Raw genomic sequence first — 20,216 nt, 5'->3', positions numbered from 1 at the left:
CTGTAAATGATCCTTAGGACTTGACTTGCTCTACCGGCCCAATGTGTTTGTACAAAATCGTCAAAACCGTTTCAGGGTCCGTTTAATGATTCTCAGTTTCAACCGAGAAAGTTCTGCTTGTCTTTCTTTCTTTTTTTTGCCATCAGAAGATGGCCTGCCTCTACTGTTCCAATGAGTTTCTTCAAAGGAGAAACCGTAGATGGAAAGCCAGAGAGGTTAGCCAATAATAACACCGGCTGGATACCCTGCTCTTGAGAAAGGTGTAAGGGGAACAAAAGATGATAAACGAAGGCACCACCAAAAATTTGAAAAAATGAAATATAAAGGAAGTATAAAGGAAGTACAAAACGATAGTACCAGAGGTATTTCTCTGATTCACTTGCCCATAAGAAGCGTAGAACATGAATGTAGGTGCGCTTACCTAGTGGGTTCGTCGAGGAAAAGAACGGGCGGATTGTTGACCAACTCTTGGGCGATGGCCAGACGTTTCCGCTGGCCGCCAGAGAGGTTTTCTGTACGCGTGTTGCGGCACACCTCCAGACCCCACTCTTCAATCGATCGCTCAACCTACGGGAAGAAAGGACAATAGTAATTATAATGAGTAAACGGAATATCGTAACGTTAATCGTGACACTAAGCGTTTCTTTCTCTGATCGAAAAGGTCGTTGAATTATATACACACTGTGGTGTATTGGAGGCTTTAGTCAGAGTTGGTTCATTCGATCCGACATAACCAGTAAGTTACCTAACGTATGACATACATACCTACATTATGCAGACAACTGATGTTGTATGTATTGTAAGAGTTTGGAGTCTTCTCTGTGCGGTGATGTGCTTTGTGCAGCGTTGTCGTGCCAGTGCAGTACAAGGCAGTGTTGTGCTGAGCAATGTGTTGCAGTGCGTCGCGAGGCTCAGCGATTTCCTCTTGACCTATCCTTGTTGTTGTCCTAGTGATATTGGTACGCGAAATATAATAAGCTTGACCTACGAGTCTGAACACATTAGCAATGATGAGAACTTCTGGACTGATTCATAACATTTTCTGATTTCCCATCTGGTAGCGTTTCGACGCATAGGCTCCCGTGCTCACAGATAACATGGCACTGCCTCACTAAATGAACCAACTCGAAAACTTCCTACCAGCGCTGCAGAGTGCCTTTTAGCCTCAATATATGATTGAGAGTAATACAGTTAAGATTTTAATAATGTATACATGAGAGTGTTTATGAAAGATGTTCTCTAAAACTGGTGGATGAATGACTGGAAGTTTCGGAAGAACAACAAAGGATCGTTTTTCTTACAAGAAAATGGCGTCTTAATCTAACTCTTTCTCTCCGTCTCTCTCATTATTTCCTTTGCTAAGAATATGACAGTCACGCAGCTACAAAGTTTCTGTGAATGCAGCGTCTATCGTGCAGTATCTTCGAACTCCCCGAGAGAAAGAGAGAAATGAACGTTTATTGTCGAAACAGTGTTCCGAGCGACGCCCGGCATTACCGTGAGGTGGGAGGGCTCCCTATAGTTCATGGACCCTCTGGCTTCGACTACCCTCTTGGACCTGGCGACGAGTTGTCGCTGGTCTTCCAGATCCTCGAGGGCGAGCTTGGCCTCTCACGTTTCGGTTAGGTGCACCGAAGACGAACGAACTCCCCGATTAAAAATTATTAAAACAAAAACCCACGCATTCGTGCCACTTAATGACCTCTTTTCGGCTTGCAGTGAGCCCCTCAAAGCGTCCAAACCACCAGCAGAGATCTTCAAGCGCCGACCAGAACACAGCAGGCAAGTATTTGAAGGCGTACTCACGTAAATTTCCTGTACGAGATGCCACCCTCGGTGTTACTCTCAAACACAAGAAAAAAAAAGAACACATGGTCCTCAGACATACAGACGTTATCTTAAAATCTTCGATAAACAACTTTAGGAGAAGTAATATTAATGGTACTTTATGACATAATAATATTTCTTACGAATTATTTTACCACATTTCCCTCTAGCGAGTCATGTTTTCGGGGCCTGTACTTGTACATGAGTGGTCCGTGGACGCACTGATAACGCACATTTGTGCAATACAAAATATCACATTGAATTACTTATCCTTAGTTACCTGTGTTGTGATAAAAATATAAAGATTTTAACACAGTTTCTTCTAAAGTATTAGCTTATAAAACTATTAAACGACTAAACGATTCATGGAATATATGATTAACTACAGTATGTGTGAAAGAATTGAGCAATGGCTATGACTTTTTATCCTAGGTTTGTTTTAGCAGTCATCATGCTCTATGTTCGTCCAATAAACAAAATATTTTATGAAAATATAAGTCGGTGTTGCCGTGAAGATGTTGAAACAGGTCTGCGTCACTTCAACGCTGAGGCATGAAATATAAAGTTTGGCTGAACTGCTGTGCTGAACATGTATAGTGCAAGACATGTCAACTTCAATATGATGCTAACCTGGGTAAGCCGTGTGTGGCATGAACGCTGAAGACATGTGAGCAGCACCACGTTAAAATAATTGCCACATTTCACTATCAAAACAAATTTTCGTAGCGTCTGCTTGCATGCTATTAATATGGTTACGTGTTATTATAACAATTATGTCACACTCTCGAGGGTGCGTTTACACTAGAGCGACACGACGCCGATTTCGGTCTGCCGACTGTCGCCGGGAGTGTCTTTTGTCGTGTCGTCGTCCTATTTACACTGCAACGACGCCAACAGTCGGCCGATCGTCTGTGAAAGACGCCATCCGCGTCTTGTCGTGCTCCCAGCCTTTCGTCGGCCGATTCTCTCGTCACACAGAAGGCGCGCACAGCGACACCGACTAAACTTGCGCGCAAAAGTTTAAAACGGGGGACCACCTGCTGCTCATTTAGGCAGTCCTCACTCCTCTACCGTGACCGAAATCGGTGTCTAGTGTAAACGCGCTCGGCCACGGATCTCCCGACGACCTGCCGACGACAGGTCTGCCGATGCGTTTTGCTGGTGTTTTTGGTCTGCCATCATGTTAAGGGCTGAACACACGTACGCGGTGCTGCGTGTCAGCGCGTGACCTTTTGACGCGGCTAAAGCTCACTTTAACGCGGCGTCGCGCCCTCTACCCATGAGAAGAGAGGGCGCGCGGCTACACGAAGCTGTGGGCCCTCTCTCCCCATAGGAAGAGGGCGCGACGCCGCGTCAAAAAGTCACGCGCTGACACTACTACGACATGCTGTCTTGGGGAGGCGCGGCGTCGTCGTCGGCCTAGTGTGACCAGACGGTCCGGCGACATCGTCGGCGGGCGACTCGTCGGCCGACCGTCTGCGTCTGTCTCGTGTCTACGTCGGTGTCGTGTCGCTCTAGTGTAAACGCGCCTAAGCGCAGACTGATCCTGATAACTTTTAGCAGCTTATTTTAAAAAAAGAAAAAATAACTATTCCCACACATCGTAGACACTGCAATATCCTTGATGCTGATGTTATCAGGACCGTACTGTCGACAGTGCCGACTCAAAAACTTGGCGAATTCGGCTTCTTTACCACTTTCAGGGCAGTGTAGCCTCATGCTAATATTGAGAAGCCTCAAGCTCAGAAACCGGCCTGTACAGATTTCAGTGACTAACTTTGACGTAAAGTATGCACTTTAGGATACAGTAGCGTTCTTCCTGTTCTCTCTTTTCTTTTCTTCTTTTTGTGCCTTGATCCCTTTTTTCCGTGTAGCAAATTGAACGCGCGCCTGGTAACCTACCGGCTTTTCCCTATTCTCCCGTCTCTATCGCATCCGTTTTCTGACGAGCAGTGTCGAAAAAAGCATTTTCAAACATGTTTTCATGTTGTGCGGTGGACAACTCTAACAAGTACCGCATTCTAATCAATGCATTTTTTGTGTGTGTGTGTGTGCACATTTCAGTTATCTAAGCGTAGGTTCGAGCTGCTAGTTTCTAGTAATGGGATTCACTTTCTTTTCGCTTGACGATCTCCGACGAAAAAAATATATCATAGTTTCACCGCAAGGGCGAAGCAATGAATGCAGCAACAAATTGTAATGTTATACGAAGTAAGGCTGGCAGCTAACTCTTTTGGATCCGATCTCGCGTAACTCTACAAAAGACTGGTGTAAGAGAATACGGCCGCTCTAGGGAGAAAAGCGGTTTTCGTCCAGCCTCTTCACGTTTAGAGCACAGAGGTTACGCATGTGTATGGTGGTGGCTGCACGAAGTGCGAAAGATGTCGATACCAACGCCCGGTAACAGGCTATTCCTACACCCCTTTGCGTATACCGGAATACCATACACGCTAAAGACATTTATTACGATTCTGCCACAGCGGTGATTGAATGTTATCTAAACGAAATATAGTTTAAATGTAGTTATCATCATCATTTAGGATTTGCGCAAACGTAAACGTATGCGTTTACGTAAGTACGTAAAGGTTTACGTATGTGGAGCTAAAACTTTGCTAAAACATGCGTTCCGGTAGCACGGTAACGTTAAAAAGTATACGCACAAGCTAAAGACCTCTATTATCGCATGCGCCCTCCGTGCGACGAAGATGGGCCTGCTAGTTTCATCTCTGCTTCAGCCGCGTTCGTCGCCCCCACTCGCGCGCTTTTACCCACTGGTAGAACATACGATGCGAGGGGGGAATGTTATCGATTTGGACTTTATACGGAACATGACGGCGACGGCGGCGCAAAAACCCATCGAGAGTGTCCATATAATTGCTATCGCGATAAAGGACACCAGTTTATACACCACCCGCTGCAGTTGTCAAGTTATGGTGCTCGACTGCTGACCCGAAGGTCGCAGGATCGAATCCTGGACATGTACTGTTTGCATCTGTAAGTGAGAGTTACACATCCAAGTGAAGCTACAATTCCGACAAATTAAGCTCGCGGCCAACTCCAGCTTCTTTGTGCAATTTCACTTTCTTGAGTGTATCTTCCTGTACGACAGTATGATAAGAAGCATCCATGCCCGGCTCACCTTCTTCGCTTTGTCTTTTGGTGCCATGTTGGGCATGCGCAGTTCGACGCTCATGAAGATAGCCTCGTAAACGGTGAGGGCAGGGAGTAGTCGGTCCTCCTGCATGACGTAGCAGCTCTGCTTGTTGAACAGTGGCTGGTCACGCACGTAGCCGTTGATCTGGACCTCGCCTTTGAAGCCCTTGTCGCTATGGGAAGAAAGATCCAGGGAAGGTACCAGTCACTCATAGCTTGTTCTCTAAGCGGGATATGCTAGTATTTGGCGCGAGGACATACAGTGGCGCCTTCTTCCTTCAGCTTCTGAATGACGTCTGCTGCAGCACTTACGCATCCCTCGTTTCGCGCCGTACTGTCGCATAATTTTGGTCGGTAGTAGTAGTTTTACGCAAAAACTTTTTTTCAAGGCTGATATACACTACGTCGCTCGCAATACTGTAGCGTTCTTGGAGATATCGAAATCATGAACACATGCAAGTAGTTATGGCAACATGCATGACACCGGCGTAGCCAGGGGGGTGGGGTTTGGCTCTTCAAGTTTCCCCCTCCCCACCCGAATTCTTTTCAGTTTTGCATGTGTGTATATACACATACAGGCTCATGAACGAACATGCATAAAGGATGGTTGACCCCCCCCCCCCCGCTGAAAAAAATTTCTCGCTACGCCACCACTTATGCACGGCTAATGCTTGTCAAATACAGGGTGTTTCAAAAAATCTGTCCAACCTTCTCAAAAAAATCAGGAAAATGCGATATTTAATTGCTGCCTTCAGAATTGGTTTTTATGTAGTGGCAAGGATTTTAAGATGGTTAAAGAAATTATTTGGGACTGTAATTAAAAAAGTTAAATTAATTAACTTTTTAATTAGTGGAGTTATTCTTCATTCCAGAAACCCAACCCAATTTTCAGATTTCGAGAAAGTGGCATCTAGTAATAATTACGAAGTAATGAAATTCAACCAAATTCAATGGTGAAATGTAAACAGAAACATGGAAGAACGCAACTGCCATATTCTTCTGAGACGTCCAAAATGAGTGAATGACTTTTTCTGTAGCGCTAGGCATCTTAAGATGGTTAGAGACGTCACTTGAGACAGTAATTAAGACAGTTAAATTAATTAAATTTTTATTTAGTGGAGTTAGGTGACTGTGTCAAATTGGGGAATTGAAGTTCTTCGTGCCAGGAACCCATCCCAACATTGAGATTTCGAAAAAGCTGCCTCTAGTAATAATTACGAAGTAATAAAATTCAAACCGAATTCGATGGCTTTCGCTGTTGAAAGCCGTTGCATTTCGTTGAGTTTCATTACGCCACAACAATTACCAGAGGACGCTTTTTCGAAATCTCAAAGCTCGGATGGGTTCCTCGCATGAAGAACTTCAATTCTCCCATTTGACACAATCACCTAACTCCACTAATTAAAAAGTTAATGTAACTTTCTTAATTACTGTCCTAAATGATGTCCTTAACTACCTTAAGATTCCTGCCGCTACAGAAAACGCAATTCTGAAAGCCCCGAGCAAGTATCGCATTTTCCTGATTTTTTGAGAAGGTTGGACACATTTCTTGAAACACCCTGTATGATACGAATGTAATGCACATTCATGGCTACTGGTGCCACATTAAAAAAAATTATGGCAGCTTCGCAGTAGTGGTGCCAAGCCTGAAGGAAGAGCGGAGCTGGGTGGCCTTTCTTGTTCCTCTTTATTTTCCTCTTATCTTTCTTTCTCTTTCTCTGTGTTCCTTGTATCTCTTTTGTGTTTGTTTCTTTCTCTGTCTATTTCTTTCTCTTTCTCACTTTTTCTAACTTTCTCTCTCTTTCTTTATTTGTTTTTTTCTCTCTCTATTTATCGATTCCTCTTTCTTTCTATCTTCTTCTTCTCTCTCTCTCTGCTTCTTTCTCTCTTTTTCTTAGTTTCTCTCTTTCTCTTTCTGTCTGGCTATGTTTTTCTATCTCTTTTTCGTGTCTGTTGCTTTCTATCTATCTCTTTCTATTTTTATGTCTTTGTCTGCCTTTCTATCTTTTTATGTCTTTATTCCCTCTATTTCTCGCTATTTTTTTCTTTCCATCGCTTTCTTTCTCTCTCTCTTTCTTTCACGTGTTTCACGCGCTCCACTTTGCGGAGCAGAGTTTCCGTTTAACGCTCACACCTGCTGTACTCGGTAGTGGGGCTTGCCCGATCCCTGTGGCGCATAATTCCACCTGAGGAGTTTTGCACGACGGAGCCCAAGTTACCGACACCTTAAACAGCTTCACTGTTAAAGCGTGTCTCCGTCTCTGGTATATTGCAAAGGCAAACGCTAGCGCTAACCGTTTTTTTTAACACAAAAGTGTTTTATGCCGGGGTCCACCAAGACTTCAGTGACGTATTTCCGTCACGGAAATGACGTCGAAAAAATATACACGATCAGATGGCAATGAAAAAAAGTTCCGTCAACGGGCATCGAACCCACGACGCTATCCACTGCGCCACGGTCACAGACTCTAGGCGCTTTACAAACGCGCATTTTATATCTACCACTCTCTCGGTCGGCGGGGTGGTGTTGCCCTTTCGGAGCGGTAAAGTAAATCGTCATTACTGTGGCTTCCGCGATTAGCACCTGCAACGCGTTTTACGTCCCTCCCATTCGGTGCGTTTTCAATAGAAGTTCAATTTTGTCAATGCCTTAACACACCGCGAGGTGGCGACCTTAGCCAAGCGTCGTAAAAGCGTCGGCCTCGCTCATAGCTCTGCGACGCGCGCCTGCCTCACGTAGCTATAATACCGCGTTCCCCGCTCACGCGCTCGCTCCTAGAAAAATCGCGGCCGGGCTACTGGGGCGGCACGACGCGCTTTGCGTTTCCCTCGAGTCCGGCCGTGGTGTTCAATCACATTTTAACACGCCGCGGGATGGCGACCAAGTTCTGCGTTCAATATGCGACGCTCTTCTGGCTATCACCCCTAGTTCTCTGATTACGCTTTCACCGTTAACTCAGGCCCTTAGCGAGGGGGGGCGGGGCGGGGGGCCCGCCCCCCCCTCTCCGAAATTTTAATGATACATGGCGTTTTACCGAAAATAAATAATGAAAATAGGCGTTTTTCTTAAACAGTCAAGGCTTTCAGCAAGTGCCCTCCCCCCCCCCCCCCTCCCCCGAAAAAAATTCCTGGCTACGGGCCTGCGTTAACTACTACAGCTACCACAAGGGTTTGTTTAATCATTTAGCAGGGACGTTAGTCGTCGGGATGGAGATGTACTACCAATCATGAAAGTGTGCACATCCACGTTAAACGGTGCTATAGCTGCTAGACATCAATATACATTTTGCAAACTCTGTTATATCAATGTACAGTAAACATTCAGTTACTTCTGTAAGGGCACGCTTTACTTTTGTGTTATTCCGATTCCTATGACGGAGGGATCAACCGTGTTTTTTTTTTTACAGCGAAAGCTGTTATGAGGTCATTTCAACGGTCGTTTTCGGCGCCGTAGTTGTCCGCCGCCGCCGCCGTTGTCCGTAAACATTATCACGCTAAATAAGAAAAAAAAAAGAAATAAGAAAATTTTCCCGGATGGAACGTGGTTCGAACCTGGGCCCTCTGCGTGGGAGTCTAGTGTTCTACCTCAGAGCCGTTCCTGTTTTTCTTTCTCTTCATTTGCAGAGCCATGCCCGTGCTTGAAACTGCTTTGCAAAAAGACGCTATACAGGCTTCATGTCGGGAAGGAACCACACTACTACATGTAACATAGCGTGATAGAAGAGTGAAATAGCAAGCAGGCGTCACACGACGTGAATTCTGCAACCAGGCCTCACACAATGCGAATTGCGCACCGAGTTGGTTGTTGAATGCTTCCAACCCATTACAAAGGGCTCTGCCATAATTCTTCATCGTCATCAGTCACAGCATCAACAAAGTGCGCATAATGCCTTACATGTTTAGCGTGTGCAACGGCTCCCCGTAGAATTAAGAAAACTGCCATAGTGGCTGCTTCCCTACTTCACAGAAATTATGATGATTTATAGTGTAGTGGTTTCCTCGCAAGTGCACTTGTATCGGTTGCCAAGGAAACCCATAAGCCCGTGATCCATTTCCTCAGGGTCTCAATAAAGTTCTTACCCCCCTCTCTCTCTTTCTCACGTCAACGTATGTTATATAGCATGGTGGCAAAGTGAAATAGCGACCGGGCATCACACAATGCGAATTACATAACTGGTGAGCCGTTTAAAGCTTCCAACCCATTACAAAGGGCTGAGCCACAATTCTTCATAGTCATCAGTCGTCGCGCGCCAACAAAGTGCACGTAATGCCTTACAGATGTGTAGTTGGTACCTCGATTCTGTGCATAATAACGAATAATGGCGTTGTAGGTGCTTCCAAACTTCACAAAAATTGTGATTTATGGCGTAGTGGGTACCTTGCTAGTGTATTTGTATTAGTAGCCCCAAGAGAGTTTACAACAGTCTATAGAAATGCCGCTCTTCCAGCTTTCGCTGTGACTGTGCTGCGCTTTCCGCGCAGGCCTGGCTTTATTATTTTTTTTTTTTTCGCTCTCGTGACAGACACAGATGCGCTTTCTCACGGCTCCCAAGCGAAGCAGCAATAACGTAGGGCGTAGATCGCCAGCCGGTTCTCTCGAACGCGTACATAACATGGTCGTGGGCGCTGCGCACGCGGTCACGTATACTTCTACCTGCAGCCGGACTTGAGGAGGCGGCGATACGTGAGCGCGCCGAGGTCACGCCGCTTGCGCAACGTAATGAAGATGCGCCAAACTGCTGGCCGAGCGAAAAGGAGTCCACGATGGCGGGACAAAAGCGGGTGGGACAAAAGTTTGCGGAAGTGACACAAAACCACTTCCAACTCGCAGTCCGTGGCGAAACAAGTTTTTCTCTCCAAGCGCAACGAGAGGGAATTCTGCGCGCTTAAACGTTCCTTGAGACAGTAGCACGAGTCGTCTGCTATACGCACTCGGTACGTTCGCACTGTAGTGTGCACAGCGCTTAAAGCGGCAAATAGGTGAGCTAGTTGGCAAAGATACATCGTGGAAGTAATCAAGGCCTGCCGATACGGAAATAAGAGAAGAGTAACAGGCAACACAAACGCCAACGATCAACCGATAGGTCGCACCGTGGCGAAAAATACGGTATACACAAAGGTGTGCATGTACAGCGCTGTGTCCTAATAAATACCGCGTGTTAATTGTATCTCGAAATGTATTGCCCTCATTATTATGAAGCTTCTTTGATCAATTAGTTCACGCGACGAAAAACGTAGAATTTGCCCATCCGATTCAGATTCCTATATATGGGTATGGCTCCTTGTTCGGGGGGAGGGGGGGGAGCGCACGTGATCACACCCCGTATTCTGAACCTCAACGACCGTCTGCAAGAACAGAAGATCAACCTCAAGGCGCGTACTGGAAGCAATTTGGTTATTCACTGTGCCGACTGTGGCTGAAGTCCTAATTCTGATCAGACGCGCATCTTGCGCAGATTCTCGTGATAGCCGCGCCCGGGAAATATATGAAGCACTCGCAATTCATTCCATTGGGCCATCACGTGTAAGCACACCATCGATCGCACTAACCGACAAGGAAATTAAGTATCTCCGCACGTGATCATAGCACCGTCATGGACTAGTTGGGACGTATGCGTTGAACCCCCCCCCCCTCTCTCTCTCTCTCTCTTTTGTTTATTTCCGTTTCCCAAGAAGCGTATATATTTGTGCACATACGAAATAAACGCTCATGTTGTTAGCCAGCGCCAAGTTCGCGCTCATGTTGTTAGCCAGCGCCATATATCTGAAAGTATTCAGATATATGAGGACGATTTTTAGTAGTCTTACAGTGCGGCGCCTCGGGGTTGCATTCTGAGTTGTCACAAATGGTCGGAATATTTGAAGAATGTATATCGCTCCTCGTCATAACACGTGGTATTCCCTTCTAGGATTCCGTCGGGTTCCTTGATCTTAAGCTCGATTTCACACGCGATCATGTTTGCTGGACATATGAACCAGGCTCGTACAAGCAATCCTGCTGTTCTCAACTCCGCACAGTAAACTTGCCAAAAGGGTTATTGTTCGGTCTTGCTTCTCAAGCGCATTAAAATAGTCATGCTGCGACAGAGTAGGCGCCAGCTTTCAGGCACAGGTCACTCGCCTGTATCACGACGGATTACTAATCTTAGTGGCTGAGATAATCCGCAGAAAAGGAAAGGAGGGTTTCCTGGGCATACATTGTAGCGCATGCGGCTGCACCCCCGTGTTTGCTAAAACCAATGGGATTTCCTCTTACCCGGACGACCGCACCTGCCTCATTGTGGAAGCAGCCCGCATGACATGTGGGGGGAATGCCCATGCATCAGAAGCCATCGTTAGCATAATCCAAACAAGAACTGTCATTTCTGGAAGACGCCAGCACGAACGGTGGGCGAAGAGGGGGTCTACCGTTTCTCATTCCTTGAGTCTTTTCTGTTTTCTCTATTCCTGTAAAATGTCTTGTCCTCTTCGCGCTGCGCAATCTTAACGAAAAATTTTGGCAGCCGTTCAGCCGCACGTTCGAAAATACGCCTGGCAAGTAATTTTCCAACAACGACGAGGATACGATTATAGCAGGCTTGTGCAGAAGTACAAGGCATCGATCGAAAATAAAAAATCGGACAGACTGTCGCTGAAACAGTACTGCAGAGAAGCACCCTTTCAGTGCAAGTAGCAAGGTAAGGAGGCCTGAAGGTAGCCCTAGAGCTACCTTAACTTGAGGGAGCACCAAGGAGGGCCTCAGTGAGGGAACTTTAGTAAGGAGCGTTCCAGAATACGCGATAAGGCGTCCTCAAGCAGTTAAGGCCCCCTCATATGGGTAAGGAGCGTTTCAGAATACGGGCCTAAGATTTGGGCTATGGACTTAATCGCGGGACCTTTTGCAATAAGCTCATCTATTCGCAGAACGCCACGCAGCGTACAAGTCTATCTGACACTTCTTATTGGAAATCCACTTGATCTCGGGGCGTCTTAATCAAGCTTAAAGGGGGAGCGTAAGCACTAAGGGCAAAGAAATGCATTGAGAAGCGCCCAGTACTTACCCACCACGGAATAACGTGGCTAAGCGTCTATAATGATGATCATTTCGAATCTACTGAAACAGGCGCTTTCTGTGGCTCTTCATTCCACATTGCGTGGGCTGAGTAAACGGTAGGCAAACATATTCAAGCTGCATGACTCGTGCATTTATGGTTTATCATCAAATTCATACTATGCATAAACGTCGCCCCTACCCGCTTGAAGGGTATCCCTGAATGAGAAACCAGAACGAGTGAATGAGAAGAGTGAGTCCACTTACTAGAAGCCCGTGAGCAAATTGAGCAGCGTCGTCTTGCCTGCGCCAGAAGGACCCATGATGGCAGTCAGCGTACCGGACCGTGCTTCACCGCTCATGTTGTTGACTAAGTACTTTCGGGCTGAAAAACAGCAGAAAAGGAATTTAATGACATAATGCAAAGTATTGCGCAAATGTCACTTGTCAGCAATTATTATTTTCTCTTTGAGTGCTCATCACTTTCGTGACCTTCTTAGCCATGTGTATATAGAAGTAAGCTTGTGCTGTTCCCCATGATACCCTCTTCGTTCCAGATTACAGTGTATATTTTGTTCAGAAAACTGGGCTGAATACCGCATACATCTAGGCATAGGATACTTATCGAACTATAATTTATCGTACAATATGAACCGGGAGCGAGTAAGAGCAACATGTGAGTTTTTATTGCGCGAAGGGTCCATTAACGGGAGCTCTACGGGCGGGGAACACCACTCACGCACGCGTGCAGCGTGCACTTATTTCATGAATATCGGAAAGGCCTGGGGGCCAGGTTGGTTGCGGAGGCAGGACGTCATTCAATATAGATTAGGGGACGTATTTATTAAGCTCGTCGTTCTTAAGTTCTTCTCACTGTGGCTGGCCGCTTTCGATGATATGTCCGGAATCAAGATTGGTTGGAATATGCTTTTAAGGGCAGTTATAGCGCAAGAACTTTAACAGCGGAGATGTTAAAGCTTGAATTCCGCCCGTGCCGGGCGACCGCGCAAAACTATCATCATAATGAAATGAGGAATATGGTAAAGCATAACATAGCCATGTATATTGTGTAGTATAGCAAGGGTGTGGTAAAGGGAAGTGAGGGTGAGAAGGAAAGGAGTAGGGGAGGGGGTGAAGCATAACCGCGCGCAGTATAGTATATCAAGGGTAGGGAAAGGGCAGTGAGGCGGAGGACGATGGAAAGGAGGAGGGAGAGAGGATAAAGCACAGCATAGAATGTATAGTTTAGTATAGCAAGGGGTGGGAAAGGGAAGTTAGGCTGAGGGGGAGGACGGAGAGTACAGTATAGTATAGCGGAGGCGAGTGGAAAGGGAAGGTGAGTTGCAGGTTGGAGGCACGCGGGTGGTCAAGCGAAGAGGAAGTTCTTTCAGTGCTAAACCATGTCCACGTTCGCCTAGCTTTGCATCACTTTGCATTTCATCGCTGAGGCTTCCCCTCAGCTATGCTGTACATTTGACGTTATGTCAGTTAAAGCCACGCATAATTGTTTTTGTGAATGAGAAAAGGGAGGAGGTTGAGGAAGAGTTGCCATGAGGAGGAAAGAAAGGGCACCCTTCACTTCCTCTAACATAACCTCGTCCATGACATGCCCTCATTCTTCTGCGCATTCCTGGTTACTAAGCTTTCGCTTGTCTCCGCGTTGTGCAGTGCGTGTACCTTTGCCTTTCTTGACCTTGTATATCAGGTTCCTCCAGGTCAGGTCGATGCTCTCGAAGTTCCTGAACCCGTTGTGGCGGCCGTTGCCGTTCACTTCGGTCTTGAAGTCCACCGTCGCTGCGCATTGTTAAGACCATCAGTGAGCAGTGCGGCACCAAGTTATCCCGTTTTTTCAGTGGGAAAGCTAGCGCACGCAAACTCCGACAATGAAAGGGAAATCACAAACGAGTGGTTGTCAATCTCCCTTTCATAACCATGCCGCCATCTTGCGGGGTTCCGCAGAACTCATTTGCAATAATGCGACTCCGACAATGGCTCGCTGTTGCCTTCGACAAGCTTCCTTTATCGTCAACTATAAGATGACGTGGCGCCGGGCTGTTTCCTTTCACGTATGACATGACATCTCGCACAATAAACGCACAAACCGCGATGTTTGCGTAACTTTCCTCAGTAGTTCTCAGCTGAGCTTATACTCGCTCTGAAGCGTAAAGAACGTGCGCACAAGAACGCCCCGGTCCTAACAGATAGACTTCTCGCGGTCTTTTTGTAATCGTTTCCATAGGCAGGATCACGCATCGTATATCTAGGCGTGGGCAGATATTCTAAGTCTAGAATTTGGACCAAATATTCAGTGGTAATCGATTTGTTTTCTGTCCAAGAACGCACTATTGTATGTTGTCGGGTATTCGTTTATTTAGAATACACTTATTTACAGGCTTCACGAGGGAGACAAAAAAATCGGACGTAGAGACTGTTCCGAATGATTTATATACAGGATAGCTGCGCTTGTCACACAGTGACAATAGTCCCTTAAGAAGTGCGTGCGGCACATACCATCGACTAAGTGATTTCCAGTTATTCAATAATAATTACTTGCTTTTAGATATGTAGTTCTAGGATTTTGTTGCGATATATTATTTGACGTGTGTCATAATATTTACACTCCTTAAAAGAAATGTATGGCGCTGCAGCAGACACCTTTCTTTAGAGAACACAACACTGTGCGTATACATATATGGTTACGCATTTAAAATAATAATTACTGGGACTTTACGTTAAAAAAAAGCGTGATACGATCACGAGGCAAGCCGTAATGGAGGGCTGCAGATGATTTTGACCACCTGGAGTTCTTTCACGAGCACCTAAATCTAAGTACGCAGGTCTCTGGCCTTTCACCTCCATCGAAATGCGACCGTCGCGGCCGGAATCGAACCCGCGTCTTTCCGGTTAGCAGCCTAGCACCGTAAGCACTGTAGCACCGCGGCAGCCGGTTACATATTTCGGTAACGTTATTGATATGTTGCCGCTGTTCATTTATAAAGCTGCTTATCATTTATAGGCTCTTCGGTTATTGGGCGTCTAACTGTGAATGGTATTATACATATATCTGCCAACATATTCATAACCCCAGTTTCTTATATGAAACAGACACCAGGCAAGCTTCATATTTGATGTGGCTTAAGAAATGTTAAAATGTTTCACATTCGATTCAATATTTGGAGTGACTTCCTCGAATATCTGTGTTTGCATATCACAGCTATGCACAATATATGAGCTTCGTTCGCTTTGGATAATCATTGAAGAATTCCAGTTTTGCGAAGTTGTTTGCACTGCAGTACAACAACGTTGTAAAGATTATTTTTTTTATTCAAGTACCCTAAAGGCCTGGGTAGGCATTACATAGGGGAGTTATAACACAATAAAGCTGTTACAAGTACAGTGTACAAATTGAATAACAAATACAAACGATTGATACAAATAAATATAAATATGCACATACGCTATACATATGTAGAGATACTATTACTTAACAGAACAGGGATGCTACGCGGAGAAAATAAAGAAAGTGCTACTAAAAAGAAAAAAAAAGAAAAGAACAGGACAACAGAAACTTTAAGGAAAATTTTCGCAGTGTTCAAAACAAGAAAAGGATGCAAAGAAAGGATAATTCCCGTTCATTGAAATTCCGCGTACAAAGAACGACGACAACAAGTACAACAAAACAGATATGCACAAGAACAATATTAACTTTCATTAAAATAACTTTTAAGTTTATTCATGAAATCTTCATGATTTTGAGAAGAAACGACGTCGGCAGGTAGCTTCTTCCAGTGATATATTGCGAGAAAGAGGGGGGATTTACTTAAGAAGTTTGTTCGAGCAAAAACGGGTTATACTTTAAACGGGTGATCCAGGCGCGGAAAGATACGATGGGCGGCCGTGATGTGGCATGCGCGGAACGACGATGATGAGTGATAAAGTTTGTGGAAATGATAGAAGTGCTATGATTCTTCTATTTCTAGGGTGCTTAGATTCAGAGATTTTTTTAGGTTAGTTATGCTTGATGTTCGTGAATAATCTTTGGTAATGAAGCGGGTTGCTTTATTTTGAATTGCTTCGAGTTTGTTGATGAGATAAGACTGGTGCGGGTTCCAAATAAAAGATGCATATTCTGGTTTTGCGCGAACCAACGTCGCATAGGCCAATAATTTAGTAGACTTGTTTGCCAAGTAAAGGTTACGCCTGATAAAGCCAAGGGTTTTCCATGCACTGCTACAGATTGCTTCGATGTGGTCACTCCATGAAACGTTAGAAGATAAATGAACTCCCAAGTATTTTATTGTATGCGCACGCGCAATGACTGTGTCACTTATCAAATAATAAGTAAGCTTAGGATTAGACGCTCTAGTGAAGGCTACAGCCTTAGTTTTCGAAGTATTTATCTCCATTTGCCACTGTTCACACCAATCTGCAATTTTCGCAAGGTCAGATTGCAAAGCGTCACTATCAGAGGTGGTAGTTATTCGTCTATAAATTACGCAGTCATCTGCGAATAATCGAACTGTAGATGAAATGTTATTGCTGATGTAATTTACATACAACAGGAATAAAATAGGCCCCAATACAGGCTCATTGTTATTTCTTGTATTCGTGAAAATCCAGCGACCTAAATTATTAACATTTTTAATGTAATCAAATAACCAAACAATTAAGTCATGCGTTGCCTTGTGCTCACCTAAGAGACCTAAAGGGAAATATTTTTCAGACTGAGGGCAGCAGTTTCTTTTATTTTTAATTTAAATGTAAAAACGTGGTGTTAGAACCGGCTATCCCTAAATTATGAAATCGATACTCAACTAACAAATAACCAAGAAAAAAATCACAGGCATTCTACACGCATATGATCGCAAGCGTACAAGGAATGGGTCCTGTGAGCGAGGAAAAGCTGCCGCCGTCCATTCAAACCTTTCACGCGGTATGATTATGAGGCACGCCAATCATCGACATCGCGCGCCCATCAGAAAGCCATCGCACGAAGCAATGACGTAATTATGTAGGCACAGATGCCTCATCCGCCTGAAGAGTATTGCTGTCGTAACGCATACGCAACAAGTTTTGCCGCCGACTTTTTAAACACCCGAAGAAGAAGGCGCTTCGCCTATTAAGGCGGTCTGCGGTTTCACACGAAAGACGCTGAGGTTCCGCGAAGCCGTCATAATGTGACAGGGATTCGTCGTACAAAAAAGAAAAAAGCGTGAAAGGTCGTTAAGCGGAAGAATTAACCATGAGTAATCTTTTAAGCAGTTGAGCACTCAAATGAGCACGTGTTGTGCTGTCATCATTGCTTTCATCTGTAAAGAATACCTCTTTCTTGCCATCCCCGCCTTAGTGGCCATCAGCTGGTATGAATATTATGATGCTACAGTGTTTTAAAGAAGAGCGTTATGAACTTGGCGCGTGTGCGTAACTTTTTTTCTTTCTCTCTCTCTCTCTCTCGCTCTCTTTTTTTTCTGTATTCCAGGCTCTCAAAGCCTGGAAGTAAAAATGCGTTTCTTGATATTCGAGTAACTGTCGTCTCTACGGCAAATCCAAAACCACAAAACTTTGTTTTACTAGCTCCAAGACCATATTTCGCGGCGATTTGCCAAATAACAACAGAATACAGAAACTTTCACAGCATATACAAATGAAAAAAGAAAATGAAACAAAGAGCACCATTCGTAAGATTGTCGAGTTTCATAAGGGACTAGCCTCGTGAAGGCATCCACCCGTTGCAAACCGTTGCACACACCGGTGCAAAGCCTCGCTGTTTAGAGCGAACTCGCGCAACATGCCTTTACCACCGGAGTGTGTCAGCATTTCTTTCTAGGTACGTGCGTGTGTGCCTTAAAAGGACGGTGTAGATATCCACGTGGCTCATTCTATGCTTGAAGCGGTATACCTTCTAAAATCGTGCGATAAGGAACACCAGTAACCGTGCGCTGCATTCAAACAACAACGATTGCTATCTTAGTTCATTACTTTTCCTTTTTCACGTTTAACCCTCGAGAGGAGTCACGTGACACGCTTCTATGTTTGTATTCTTAGACGGCGCACTGAAACGACACGAAGAGAAAGCTTAATTAAGTGTGCGTTTTATGGAAGCCACTTGATCTCGTCGGCCGTGTGCGTGATAAATAGTTGAACATTAGACACCGACTACAAAAAATAAAGAACTATAGTAAGAGGGAAAAGAAAAAAACAACGTATCTTATTTCGTGCTTTTTTGTAGTCGTCGTCCTACTTGAATCAACATACCACGAGGCATAACTCAAGAAGCAACGGTTGTTTGAGGCGAGCATGGCTTCCATTCGGTGCCGATGACGCGTTCTATGACCTTGGCCTTGACAACGGCGCCTTGAGCCCTTGACAGGGAGCCCCTGCACTACGTTCTCCGTACGTGTCCGCTAGACGCCGCCTTTGTCCTTCAGAACCGGACCGTTCGCACAATGTCTAATGCCACGCGTTGCAACACCGGAAACTTCGAAACCACGCAAGACTTGGGTGACATGTATGTGGAACGCGTACAAACTGCCGTGTATGAGACCATCCTGTGAATAATAGTTTGAAACTTGAAGGAACTGTCTACCGCTCGGAAAAAATTTTCTGATTGTGGTGAAAATGAGAAGATCGTTCGTCACATCGGCGGCAACGAGCATGCTTTTGCCCCATAAAAAAGGAAATATATTTTTAATTTGATGGTGAAAATCGTGAAAGAATGACCGCTAGCACCACCCAGAGCGATGTGGTCAACCTACTAGTAGGACAAGAAATCCTCGCAGCAGGCCCGTAGCCAGGGGGGGGGGGGGGGTGAAATTTTTATGATACATGGTGTTTTACCGAAAATAAATAATGAAAATAGGCGTTTTTCTCAAACAGTCAAGGTTTTCAGCAAGTGCCCCCCCCCCCCCCGAAAAAAATTCAAAAAAATTCCTGGCTACGGGCCTGCCTCGCAGGTAGACTCATTCTGCTTAAAAACAAACATGTATAACTTGAAATTGTATTTTACGCACTTGAGGCAACTTTCGGTTGCGTCAGAGAGTAATTTTTTGCTTTTTTTTTCTCACGCATCCAAAAAGACGCGCGGTGGCGCTGCTTGCGGCGCTGTACCGGAAGGGAAAAAACGAAATAAGGAGGGAAAGGTTTTATGATAATTCAAGGGGAAGCGCTTTACTGTTTGAAGCAAGGTCGGGCTGCCTTAGAACGCGTAGTTATAAAGCGAGATTCAGTAACGAAGAAGAACAATGTACATGCTGCGGGGGAACTAAGGAAACGATGGAACATGTACTGATTGTATGTGGCGATATTCAACCAGGTATACGTGTGGGCACGAGTCTACATGAAGCCTTGGGTTTTAGGGACAACAATGGAAAGCTGCACACGTCCGCGATAGAAATAAGTAAGAGACGGTTAGAGTATTCGTGGCAGAAAAGTAGAGATAAAGAACAAAAATAAATAATGGGGGAAAAATAAGGTCATTCTGCCTTAAGAGGCAGAGAGATGGACCGTGAATTTATATTTTTTGGTATAATAACATAGATTTAATCAATGTAGATAAGGTACTAGGCCAACATGAAACAAGGAAGGTGTTTTTTTTTTCTTCGAGCCTGGTGGCAGACATGTCATCGCCCCGTTTTAAAGGGGACGCTCATAGCATCCATCCATCCATCCATCTTCGATTTCATCTGTTTCAACTCATGCGCTATGCCATGCGGCTCCTCGCGCTGGTCGTACTGCGCCGCTGTATTGTTGTTAGGATGCCTCACATGTCTGGCTGTGAAGGCGTGCATTTATTGCCTCTTTTTGATGAATCGACTTTGCTTGGATTGCGGCAGCAGTGCTAAAATAAACGCAGAGACTGCGATTGCTCCTGTAATCGTATAATAAGGCTTCAGTTAACCGCTAGCTTGCTGAAAACGACTGTTACATTCATTACATTAGTGTTCAGCGAAAATAAAGTAATCCTACAGAAATCACATGTCCTTTCGGTTTTTAATTTTTACCGGCACTACAATCGTCATGGCGTCCACCAACCAGTGTTGTGGGCATGTTTCACGCCAATGGAAGAAAACCGAACGCAGATCGAAACATTCTGTTTTAAAATTTTCTACTCACTCTCCAGAGAAACCACTGCAAAGTTGGACACTTCAGCCGGTGTGCTTTCTATTGCGGTACAAAACAGAAAAGCGATGAAGGATGGTAGACAGTC

The 20,216-nt window shown here is 45.0% G+C and overlaps 1 protein-coding gene across 1 annotated transcript in view; it reads right to left on the bottom strand.

Moving 5' to 3' along the window:
• Window positions 1–20,216, bottom strand: part of LOC119393105 (uncharacterized) — a 95,417-nt gene that overhangs the window by 62,858 nt on the left and 12,343 nt on the right. Inside the window, exons 2-5 of the mRNA XM_049415862.1 lie at window positions 13,688–13,804; window positions 12,278–12,395; window positions 4,967–5,153; window positions 422–567 (exon numbers count right to left, since the gene is read on the bottom strand). Coding sequence (XP_049271819.1) covers window positions 422–567; window positions 4,967–5,153; window positions 12,278–12,395; window positions 13,688–13,804 — 568 coding nt within the window. The remainder of the gene's footprint in view (window positions 1–421; window positions 568–4,966; window positions 5,154–12,277; window positions 12,396–13,687; window positions 13,805–20,216) is intronic.

Source organism: Rhipicephalus sanguineus, chromosome 5 (genome assembly GCF_013339695.2).
Source record: "Rhipicephalus sanguineus isolate Rsan-2018 chromosome 5, BIME_Rsan_1.4, whole genome shotgun sequence".
NCBI lineage: Eukaryota > Metazoa > Arthropoda > Arachnida > Ixodida > Ixodidae > Rhipicephalus > Rhipicephalus sanguineus.
Note: the sequence above shows the minus strand (reverse complement) of the source record. Positions and strands in the feature narration are given on the sequence as shown.